Below are 12,763 nucleotides of genomic sequence, written 5' to 3'. Positions count from 1 at the left end.
GATGGATTGTTGAACTAAGAAAAAGCAATTGTGACTTAATTTATTGAATTTATATGCCAGTTACTTCTAAAACAGAAAACTAGCTCTCTTTCACTAAACAGTATTCACAGAGCATCTTGCTGACAAGATTGAACCTTTTTTTGTCTGTCTTCATTAGGTTAGAAGCCAAAATGAATTAAAATCAGGATTATGGTGGGCTAAAGTGTTCATTTCAATTTAAGATTCAAAGTGGTTGCAGGAATTAGAGGAACATTAAAAAAAAAAAAAGTTATTTGAGACTTTGTTCTTCTGTGAGTTAGCAAAGAAAGATTCTTTTCTAGCTATTCAAACTGTCCTGTCATAGAACTCAAACAAGGAAACCACAAGCTGCTCTTCTGGCTTGCAGCACAAGTTCCAAAATAATAGAGGGAATGTAGCCCAGTAGTTGGTGTGCTGTCTGAGGCTTCAAAGGATCTGGGTTCATTTCTCTTCTGCCACAAACTTATTCTCTGACCTTAAACTGCCTCCTTCATGCCTTCCCCCCAAGCGGTCTAGCATTTTACATGCCGTGGGCTGGATGCCATTTTCAGCATGTTTTGCAGGCTAGGGACATAGTGTGAATTGCTCAAGGACTTCTCTGCTGTAGCTGCCTGACTTGAGGAGCAAAGCTGCAGTGAGTCCCCTGACACACATTGGACTGCGTACCTAAAAAATGAGCAGGAGGAAACAGTGAGGGCTTTTCTGATGTTATTATCAATTCACCGCAGTGAAGCCTTTTCTTGCACTAGTAGAAGCAGTTCTCCTGGTATGACATAGTTCTTTCCCTCGATCATACCATCTGCTACAGAAGTGCTGTCCAGCTGCTTTCTTAGGAGTGAAAGTTGCAGAGATCCTGACCTGAGAGGTGACCCTGCCTGTTGCTACATGGACTGTGTGTGTTGCTGCGTTAGAGGTCACAGGGAAAAATTCCTGCCATGTTCTCTTCTTCCTGCTCCAGTAGTGGCTCCTGCTGCATTGTGGTTTATTGTTCCTGCAGCAGGTTGAGTTGTGTCCTCTTGTTTCCTTGGCCAAGCCAAACAGGGGAGATAAGGCTGCAGCTTGGCTATAGTCCACTCTGGATGTTACCAGTTTACACAGGATTACTGTGTTTTCTGCATTTTAAGCAAAAATGTATCAGCAGCACTCACCTGGTGTGGAACAAAAACTTTAAGGACCTAGGAGAAGTAAAAAGCAGTAAAACTTCTTTCCTTCTAGAAGTTTGACAAGTCTTGTGTGTGTGTGTGTGTGATTTATCTTCCTTAAAACTGAACACAAAAAAATAATTAACATTAGTGTTATAGCTGAGTACTTTTTCTTTTTGATGTAGGCCAGTGATCAGAGTGGCACTGATTCATAAATATTAGCTATCTGTCTAAAATAAAAGTGAGCCAGTAAAGTTGTAGGAATTCACATATTTACTAGTAGTTATACAGTATATTTGCAAAACTAAATGCTTTTTAAACTATATCACAATGTGATGTGTACTACACCTGTTACAGAGACTTTTTGCAATCCTGCTGCATAGCTGCTCTTGCCACATAAGGTAGAATGGCAGGTTGAGTGGTTGAGTTGTGACCTGCAAGCCTGCTGTGTTGCTGCAATAGTTACTGTGTTATTTACATGCCTAAAATTCATTAGTAAGTGCAGGGACTAAAGTAAGTGTTTCTTCGTTTGCACAATGAATGATTGGTTTAGATCTGGTTGGCTGATATAATTGCTTTACTTATTTCCATATTCTGAATTGCAAAGCTCTATACCAAGAGCATAGTCATATATATTTCACATGTGTGAATGAAAAGAAATTTAAAGAAAATATTCAGATTCTTACACAGCAAAATCTTCCATGTGTAAGTCTTGCTTATCTCAGGCTTTTCAAATTCTGGGTCTCCATGCGATGAGCATCTTGGTGCTAGCCCAAAGTTAGGAGTCTTTTTATCTTAACATTCAGGTCTTAGAGTTGTTAACATCAGCATCTTCTGTTTGCTCCTGTTGAACCTCTCCATTGACTTTCAGCTTTCATTAGTATAACTTTCTTAAAACCTCTTTGGCAATAAATTACATAATTTGATTGTTTAACAATAACTTCTAATCTGTTCATGTGCTTTCATTCTCTATTTTATGGTGTCACTTATCAAGGCAAAGGTATGGCTGTCTTCATATGGCTTTCCGTGCATTTCATCTTTCCTTCTCTCTGCTTTTGAGGATGGGATTCTATGCAATTTTGAAACCCTTCGCTGTTATTTTTTAATAGGACAGTAGCAGTGCAATTTTTCTGAGACAGGATTGTGAGATAGGTGCTGAGTGTGTTCTTCACTCCCTTTCTCTGTCTTCCTGCATTGCTCCATATAGCCAGGACAGACCTTCTGTTAAGAGTTGCCCTTCCTGAAGAAGTGTCATGCCTTTGTCAGCACATGATGTTCCCAGAGGCATGCTGGATCTAGAATACACAGTGGGAAGGGAGGTCCTTTGAGTTAAGCCAGTATGGTCCAAGGGGGACTCACAATCCCCCCCTGCTATTGGTATTCACCACACTAGAAAGAATGGTGTTTGGAAAACGTGAGCTCCATGCACATGCACATTTGCCAGATGAGTGTTTGCTGTGGTGCCAGAGGCTGAGGCAGGCAAAAGGTGTTAGAGTGTTGCTTGAACAAAGGGCTGGGCTCCAGCTGTGGGTGGAGTGTTCGGCAATTTGGTGTGCAGGGCTGTTCAAAAGACTCTGTGTGGGCAGTGCTATTACTGGAAGCTTGCCTTTTCTAGCACTGCCGCTCTTAACTCTAAACAGAAGCAGGAAAACCGGTGTGCAAGGTTTGAAGCTGAAACTTGCATGAAGCAATATTTAACTTCACAAAGATGAACATCTGGACCTCTTCTAACAATTTTTGATGTGCTGTATGTCTTGTTTCCAAAGTATAGTATAACTGTTGCAAATGTGTCTCTTTATGCCCCTGTTAACACATCTATTGAAAGTTGTTTTGCTATTAGTACTAAAAAACTGCTTTTCCTGGGTTTTTTCTTACCCAAAGGACAAACATAGTTTCCATGCAAATTAATGCTGGTTTTTTTGGGGTTTTTTTTGGGGGGGGTGGGGTGTTGTTTGTTTGTTTTTTGTGTGTATATGTGTTAAGAAAATTGCTTATGATCATTTTGGCACGTCTAAATTCCTAATAGCCATTGTAACACAGGCTGTGGTAGATTTCCATTTAATAAAATTAACCATCTTGGAGCAATCATAGAATCATCAAGGCTGGAAAAGAACTCCAAGATCATTGAGTCCAACCCTTGACAGTTACCACCTTATCAACTAGACCATTTCACCACATGCCATGTCTAGTCATTTTTTGAACATGTCCAGGCAGGGATGGTAACTTGACCACCTCTATGGGCTGCCCATTCTAAAGTTTGACAGCCATTTCAGTTAATAAATGTTTTCTGATGTCCAGCCTGAACTTGCCCTGGCACAGCTTGATGCCATTTTCCTCTTGTCCTGTCACTGGTTGCCTGGGAAAAAAGATCAACCCTCACGTGAATACAGCCTCCTTTCAGGTGGTTGTAGAGAGTGATAAGGTCACTTTTGACCCTCCTTTTGGACAAGCTAAGCATCCCTGGCTCCCTCAGCTGCTCTTCGTAAGACTTCTTTTCCAGACCCTTCACCAGCTCCACTGCCCTATTTTGAACACACTCCAGCACCTCAATGTCTTCCTTGCAGTGAGTTGCCTAAAACTGGATGTGGGATTTAAGATCCAAGAACAAGGAGATCACAGCCTCATCCTGCTGGCCTCACTATTTCTGATACAGGCCAGGACACCACCAGCCTTCTTGGCCACCTGGGCACACACTGGCTCATGTTCAGCTGCTGTGGACCACACCCCCAGGTCCTTTTCAACTGGACAGCTTTCCAGCCACTCTGTCCCCAGCCTGTAGCACTGCCTGGGGTTGTTGTGACCTAAATGCAGGACCTGACACTTCACCTTTTTAAACCTCATGCTGTTGGCCTTGGCCCAATCAATCCAGCCTGTCCAGATCCCTTCCTACCATCCAGCAGATCAACACTCCTGTCCAATGTGAGATTTATATGTAAAAATAATGTAACAATTATTGTGTCCTAAGCAGAAACCATTCAGAAGCATGTTATTTTGTGCTGGTATTTCCAGACAAGTATGAAACATCCATGTGTATTTCTAAAATTCAAGTAAACTTATGAGCAAAAATGATGCGGTTTGTAGGTATTTTAAACTTCAGGTACGTTTTGAATGTAAATGTAAACTTGAATGTAAATGCTTTGTAGATGAGCTGTAAATTATTATGTGTTTCAAATCTTTCAAAAATTCCTTTTATGTGTAAACTTCTGATTTTCTGTGTGGCAAGAGATTCCTTTACATGGTATTTCTCTGTATTTAGTTTAAGGTATTTGAAAAATGTAAATTACATTCTGCTTCATAGGAACTTTTGAACCAGCACACTCAGTCCTTGTTTTTTACAGGTTTTAGACATTCAAAAATTACTACAGAAAATGCAGCCCAGTTCACCTTTGGCTTGGTGGTACATGTTTCTTGTGATGTTCCACAATTTTGGCACCATTTAAATTACAAATGCAAAGTACTTATTATCTGGCTTTTTATTAGCTAAAGAACATATGGAAAGCCTAAAGGCAATTCTTTTTTCTGTAACTACTACAAACTAAGTCAGTGAATGCTAATTTCATTTGAAACAGAAAAATATGCTTGTGAAATTATTGGACTTCAGGGAATGAAGTTTGGTGTCTATTTTAGGTGCCTCTCCTCCTCACTGAAGCAGTGTATATTGCTTGAGGAGGTTATACAAGGCCCACTGAGTGGGAAGTTATCCTTCAGTCATAAGGATATGCCTGTGAATGTCTGTGAAATGTTTACAACTGCAGTCACACCGGTGCAGTTTCATAGTTGGACATGCAATAACAATGAGTATTTGGAAAGGTCTATGCAAGTCGGTCACTACAGCCTAAGCTGCAGCAGTAACTATGTGCGCTAATGTACCGTGAACTAGACGTTGAGTTTTCTAAGGGACCAGTTGTTCTTCACCAGATCCCTTTATAGGAACTTAAAGAGAACTGCGGTCTTCAGGGGTGTAGTGTGAGCTAAGAATAGAGGGTGGTGGTTTTATGTTACTTCGCTTGATGAACCAGTTTTAATGCCTCAGGCCAAGAACTTTAGTTTTCAGCATACTAAATGAGCAGGGGAGTGTAGAAATAGATCAAGTTTTCACTTTTGGGCAATACAGAGAGTATACTAGAAGTTATTTTGCTGAGTAATGTAGAAATAGGAAATGTGGGCTTTTTGGCAATGAACAGCGATAATAATACCTGAAGTACACCAGTGGGAATGTGATATGGAATGTCTGTTTTGTAAAATCACACACTGACTTACTCAGAATTGCATTTTTTTTAAGTCCTTTTATCGATGAACCTCAGTAAGGGCAGCTCATGTTGAAGGCTTGGTAAATTCTCTTCTGTGTTCTGAGGTCTGTATCCTCACTTAAATTTATTTTGTTTATTTACCTAAATCATTTGACAGAGGTAATATGAAAAGCCTGTAGAGTAGCTGCCAGGGAGAGGGGGGGAAGATCCAGCTGGATCCCTGTATGTTTATGGGGCCTTACAGAACTCAGACAAGAATGAGATGGCTGATGTCATTGCAAGGCCTCTCTCAAGGATTTTTCAATGATCTTTGGAATCTGGAGAGGTCTCAGTCAACTGGACGTTGGCTGATGTTGGCCCAATATTCAAGAAGGGCAGGAAGAAGGACCCTGAAAACTACAGGACTGTCAGTCTCACATCAATGCCTGGTGAAATTATGGACAAAATTATTCTGGAAGATATTGAAAAATACGTGAAGGACACTGCAGACAGTCACAGCCAGCATGGGTTCGTGTCAAATCTAATTTCTTTTTATGACAAAGTAACTCATCTACTTGATCAAGGGAAATGGGTTGATGTCATCTTTTTGGATTTCCATAAAGCTTTCAGTACTGTCTCTCACAGTATTCTTCTGGATAAAATGTCCAGAACACAGCTGGATAAATACATCATGTGAGGGATGAGCAACTGGCTCACAGCTCAGGCACACAGGGGTGCATGGGGCAACATCAGACAGGTGGCCTGTCACTAAAGGAGTTCCATAGGGCTCCATCCTTGTCCCTTCTCAACGTCTTCATAAATTACTTGGATGCAGGTCTCAAAGGTATACGAAGTAGATTTGCTAGTGATACTAAATTAGAAGGTGCTGTTGACTCTCTGGAAGGCAGCCAGGTCCTGCAGCGAGACCTGGTCACATTAGAGGTCGAGCAACCACCAGCCACGTGAAGTTCAAGAAGTACAAGTGCTCCTGGGCCCTGCATCACAGAAAGGCCCCTGGGGGTCCTGGTCAGTGGCAGGATGAACATGAGTCAGCAGTGCTCTGGCAGCCAGGAGGGCCAACCCTGTCCTGGGGGCATCAGGCGCAGTATCACCAGCCAGGCCAGGGAGGGGATTGTCCTCTGCTTTGCACTGGGGCAGCCTCACCTGGAATATTTTGCGTGCAGTTTTGCATGCTGCAATATGAGAAAGATACAAAGCTATTAGCATCTGAAGGAGGGCTACAGAGATGGGGAAAGGCCTTGAGGGGAAAGTTGTAAGAAAAGTGGCTGAGGCCACTTGTCTGTTCAGCCTGGAGAGGGACACTGAGGGGAGACCTCATCAAGGTCTACAGCTTCCTGATGAGGGGAGGCAGAGGGGCAGACACTGATCTCTTTTGTATGGTGACAGGACCTGCAAGCATGGCATGAAACTGTCAGGGAAGATTTTGGTTGGATATTACAAAAAAGTTCTTCATCCAGAGGGTGGTTGGGTACTGGAACAGGCTCCCCAGGGAAGTGGTCACAGCACCAGGCTTGAGTTCAAGAAGCATTTGTTAGGCACATGGTGTGATTCGTGATGATGGTTCTGTGCAGGGCCAGAAGCTGAACTTTGATGATCCTTATGGGTCACTTCCAACTAAGGATATTCTGTGAAATTCTAATACTGCTGTATTGTAATATTGTTTGTTTCCATACTTGATTTGAAAAAAAAATAAATCTAAAATACAGTCAGTCAGACCTTCTGTCTCTAATAGAGTTTCTGAGAACTTGAGTCAATGAGTCTCCAACCACAAGTCAAAATAAAAGTGTTTGTACAAGCAGCCTTATTGTAGTCATGACAAAGTTTGAGAAGTAATTGGTAGCTAAAAACTAAAAGCGAAAGAAATACTGTGTCCTTCAGAAGTTAACTGTTAGAGACAAGTCTAAGTTTAGCTTTATCTGCTGGCATCTCAGACATGACCTGATTAAAGTAGAGTGTTGTTTAAAATAATAAAATGTGTTATTAATGTATCAGTGTTTATACATTGATATAACTTTATTCAAACTAGATGTGTGAGCTAGGAATGTGTGCGTATCGGTGGCTACAGCTCAGGTATAAAAATTCAGCTTTTTCATATAAAATACTTAACCTGCTTACAAATTACAATATTTCACGCTCCGAATCTGGAGGTCTAGAATGATTGAAAGTCTGGAATAATTAAAGCATAAAATTTTGCATTCAGAAATAGTTGTCTCTGAAATAATTTACTGGTCCAAGTTGTATTAAAATGCTGCTGCTTTGGGTGCAGGGTGAGTGGTTTTTCTTAAAGCCACTGTATTAATGGCTGAAGTATGAAAGACAAGATTAAAAAAAACTGCTTATTTTTAGATGTACATGGAGAGAGGCAGATTTTCCTAAGTCTACATATAAAAATGTGAGAGACCAGAACTCTTTCCTTAGATTATAGTATAGCTATTCCCTGTTACACAGTAATGGTTTTAATGGTATTACTCATGCTGCTTTTTCTTTCCACGTCCATCTCAAAGTGCCAGGGAAACTTTTCCCCTCAGTTGTTTTTTTGTTTGTTTTCTTTTCATTGGAACATACTGGGGCATTTGAAAGCTCAGGTAGACATCAAATTGTTTTCCTTGTAAGATATATTTTCTTCTCTGGGATCATGAGATCTTGAAGGGTGAAAAGAAGGAAGCAGAGTTCTTATTGCTGAGTAACATACACCTCAGTAGTCACTCTCAGAACACTTTCCCATTTAAAGTGGCTGCATTGAAACTGCCATTTAACCAGCCGTTATTAACAGCGACGTGCAGCAGGTGCTGAGTAGTACTAGTGGGCCTAGCACTTCATTTCTGAAGTACTTGTTCTGCAGAATCTGTGCATGCATCAACATCAGGAAAGGCAGTTTTAAGTTAATATCGCAATTTCTGATGCTCTAATCTTCATAGTACTGTATCACTAATGTAATGTAAAAGGCCTGTATGTTAAACGTGGTCTGAATGTTTGAAACCTTTCATAGTTGGTAGTTTTCATTTATGACTTACTATCTTTAATGAAGTCAAGGTTTGGGGGTTTCTTTCTGAAATGTGGTCAAACATGGTGCTCTTGGTGCTGCATGCAGCTGCTTCTGTCCTGGTTACCTGCAACTTTCCAGTGATTTCTTTACTATTTGCATGGTTCTGTAGAAGTCTGTGACCTTATTAATAAGGCAGTTACATTTTCTTTTGTGCACATATACAGTACTGAGCACTAGACTTGTACAGCAATACAGCTGAGATTTTTCAGACTACATACTTGCCACCTATAATGGCAGGAGAAACAAGGATTTTGGAGATAGTGCTTTTTGGGGTTTTTTTTCCTTTTATTTAGACAACTATATAATTTACTTAAGCTGAGGAGAAGTATATCTAGCCTTGATCTTATCTGTAATTGTGTTTTTAGCATCAGTTTAATTAATCAAGGAATATTTTTTGTACAAATTTAAGTAGACTAAATATGATAATTTAGTCATCTGGAATCTTGTTTAAATTGGTAAAATAGTGTAGTATTGATAGTATTGCTAAATAAATGTCTGAATTGTTTGTGTTTCATGCCTCTTTCATCTGTCAGTGGCAACCATGCCTCAGTACTATATATTAGATTCAACACCTGTACAACATCCAGTTCTGTTTCAGTTGCAGCCTTGTTTTGCATCCAAATTGCTCTTTTTTTTAACAACAGTTGAGATTGTTCAGAACTGTACAAGATTGTCTCCACTACCTGTACAAGATTGTAGCACTACCATGTAAAGCTGAAAACTGTGCATAAACAGGATTTATCATTTACTTACATAGAACCCACAAATTAAATTGTGTGCTAAATATATTTGCATTTGTCAAGATGAGAATCCTGCATTTAAAAAATCTTCTGATGTGTTCTCTCTGACAGAAGTCTTGTGTTTCAGTTCCTGACTAATCTCTGCCTTGCTGATGCTATTGAATGAGCTTTGTATGTGAAAGCTCCACTAATCCTTGTACTTACTGTTTGAATGTTTGCTACAGGAAGCGAGCAGCTGCAAAGCATCTAATAGAGCGCTACTACCACCAGTTAACTGAGGGCTGTGGAAATGAAGCCTGCACGAATGAATTTTGTGCTTCCTGTCCAACTTTTCTCCGTATGGATAACAATGCAGCAGCCATTAAGGCCCTCGAGCTTTATAAGATTAATGCAAAACTCTGTGATCCTCATCCCTCCAAGAAAGGAACGAGCTCAGCTTACCTAGAAAACAATTCCAAAGGTGCCCATAACAATTCCTGCACTGACAGAAAAATGAACAAGAAGGAAATGCAAGGCCCAAGAGATGATTTTAAAGGTAAGATGTTTACAATTTTCCTAAAATAAAATACATTTTATATGCACAAGTACAAGCCAACAGAGTTCACTCTGATGGTGTTCTACTGACTTTAGTAAAATACAGTATTAGGCAATTGAGTATTTTATTATGGATTCAGAAAAATGGAAAAATCTGGATCTTGATCACATCTTTGTTAAAATCGACATGCATTTGTTGTCTTACAAGAATAATGATTTTTGCAAATATGGAAAAGCTTTAAGTGCTGTTGTATGACTGTTTTAGTTTTGCTAGTTTTGTAATTATTCTGCGGTTAATAAATTATAAAAGTTATACTTTAACTAATTCCAGAATCTATATTAAGAAACTTAACAGATGAAAGAAATGTTTCTATGGGTGATAGGCAATGCATTCACTAAGCTAAAAAATATTTAAGCAGTTATTTTTAAGCCAATGTAAAAAAATATACTGTTTTGTACATGTTTTCTAACTTCGGTTTAGCTTTTCAAACTATTTTTAATAGTAAATACATACTAATAGAATAATGTTAGTTGTCACCAAAACCCATGATGCAAACATGTCCAGAAACCAGGCCAAATGGTTTTTAAAGCCATTAACCTTTGAGCAGACCACCTTCAAGTATTGTGGCAAAAAGTGGTATAAACACAAGTCCAGATTCATTTATTTTAGCTAAAGAAGGTGAAATTGTTTACAGGAAAGATTTAAAAAACCCTACAGAATTAGCAGTAAAACATAGTACTGTGTTATAAGCAACCCAAGATGTTCCAGTCAATAGCAGCATCAGTTTCTTCTTTATCTGATACAAGGATAAATTTGCACCCAAATTATTTATGATCTGAATAAGCACAGAGGCAAACATTAGGAGGGGGAAAGGAAAGGCAGTGTATCATTAGATGAGCAAGAGGCACAGTAAGTCTGTTTTGTGATTTGTCTCTTGATTTTTTTTGTACTTTCAGTGGAGCTTTTCAGATACAGAATTTTCCTTATTGTGTCTAACCATCCCCTCTCCCCAAGACAGGTACCCAAGAGTCCTCTCAACCTACCTCCAGAGACAGTCTGTTGGCTACAGCAGTAGCTCAGACTTCCTCTCTCTTGGAACATCACAAATATTGACCTTTCTTTGTAGCTGTATAGATAGAGGGCTTCAATGCATTCTTAAAAATCATCTGAGGCTTAGTTACCTTTGGATTTGGGTGATGTCTAAGGAATCTAGCACTCTGATTTTTTTAAGGTCTATCTGCTACAACGGTTACAGGGAAACCTGCAGCAAAGTTTTGCAAAGCCAAGGAAAAGGATTTGTAGCTTGCTTTTATACTTGACATGGGATTTAAAGTTCCAAATTAATTGAAAGAAATATTCTTCAGAAATAATTACTTAAATTACTTTTCTGGAGTTCTTGAAACACTAAAACCTTTAAAAGAGTGAATGAGGAATTCGTTTTAAGTATGGAAATCTGAAATTTGTTATATTGTTAAATTGTCAACTTACGCTGATAATTTTTATGCTATGAATAATGTCTGTGGTCCAGACTCAGTGAAATTGAGACTGTGGTCCTTATTTTGAGGAACCATGTCATGGAACATCATCTGTATTAGCAGATAAATTTCTTTTAACACAAGAAAATTAAGACTTCTTTTAAGACAAGTTTTGCTTCCTGAGCATGCACTGCAGCAGATAAAAATAGATGTTGCACTAAACTTGCATCCTTTCATAATGTTTTCAATAGAGCTGTTTTTTTAACACGACAGATTTCAGTAATGAGCTTTGTCAGTGTCTTCAGATTGGAAGTCAATCTAAGCCTAGACATAAGCTTCACCTTTCTTGTGTTATATGTGCTCTAAGAGTTGCTTGGGGTTCTGTGAAAGTCAATAGGATATCTGTCTTTGCATCATCTAGCTTGTATTTTTAATTTAATGACTTCTTGAAATGAGTGTCAGTGCAGGTAATCACATTCCAAAATATTTTAATGTACATCTTTTTTGAACATCTTTATTAAAATAATACATTTCTTTCTGCAGAGGTAGGTGGTTCTAGCTTGGTTGGTGAATACAGTTCTGAGATGGTTTCTAGATCTCTAGAGATGCTATTAAACAGATTCTGTTTTAGTTCTAAATTATGTGTCAGTTCAGAAGAATCTGCTTAAACTAGAATATCTTTTCAGGGTCTGATCGTGTGGTAATCCTACTGTAAATCATCACCTGATGTGAAAGCATCTGTGTGTTTTGTTTGAAAAGTAACATAGAAAGCTATAAATAATGTTTTCTTTCTGTTTTCTAAAGAGAAAGAAAGATTTCAAATAACAAATGGACCCTTCAAATGACTTATTTTGTATCAGGAGTTTGGGGAGAGGGAGAACAGACAGGTATTTGGAGCAGATGTGTGTAAACCATCTTGTTCATCTGAATAGCATGTTGATAAGTATACCCAAGTTGCTTATCTTAGTGAGGCCTAATGCACAGAGAGATAATCTACATGCCACGCTATATGTGTAATTTAGAAGGCAGCATAAATTTCAGAGCATATATTGAGGCTTTTGGGAGGGTTCTCAGGCATCAATTTAGTCTAAAGACAGTTGCAGAAAGGATTAAAAAGATAAATAAGAAGTCTTATATTCCCATTAACATACAACAAAACAAGTGATTGAGTCTTTTCTTCAAGGTCTGGTTTCAAAAAAGAAGCTGATACAGTCTGGTTTGTTTAGTTTAATGACTTACACATTAACTGTACAGATTTACCAGAAGACTATTGTCGCAGCCTTATTCATTAAGTCTTTTAAAGTTTAAACCTCTGATTGCACTTGTTTCGACAATACTGTAGTGTTAACTATAAGATGTAATTAATTGGCTGCAAAATAGTTTCACCATTGTGCACATTCTCTGATTGACATCCATTAATAAAATATTTTACAAAATCAGTGAGTGAAATCATGATTTTTCATGCTAATGAAGTGATAAAGTATCTGTCTTGAATTTATTCAGCACTGACACTGTTTTTTGCAGTTTTAGTGATGATAAAACATGGAGATTTCTTGG

The 12,763-nt window shown here is 38.7% G+C and overlaps 1 protein-coding gene across 7 annotated transcripts in view; it reads left to right on the top strand.

Moving 5' to 3' along the window:
* Positions 1–12,763, top strand: part of UBE3A (ubiquitin protein ligase E3A) — a 52,513-nt gene that overhangs the window by 22,223 nt on the left and 17,527 nt on the right. For 6 of the 7 annotated variants that reach the window (XM_014249758.2, XM_005516520.3, XM_088051207.1 and 3 more), the window contains one exon: positions 9,421–9,731. In XM_014249758.2, the coding sequence (XP_014105233.1) occupies positions 9,421–9,731 (311 nt within the window). The remainder of the gene's footprint in view (positions 1–9,420; positions 9,732–12,763) is intronic. The other variant, XM_088051208.1, reaches the window with a different exon arrangement.

Source organism: Pseudopodoces humilis, chromosome 2 (genome assembly GCF_049639895.1).
Source record: "Pseudopodoces humilis isolate 2021_Gansu_Grassland_sample_001 chromosome 2, ASM4963989v1, whole genome shotgun sequence".
NCBI lineage: Eukaryota > Metazoa > Chordata > Aves > Passeriformes > Paridae > Pseudopodoces > Pseudopodoces humilis.
Note: the sequence above shows the minus strand (reverse complement) of the source record. Positions and strands in the feature narration are given on the sequence as shown.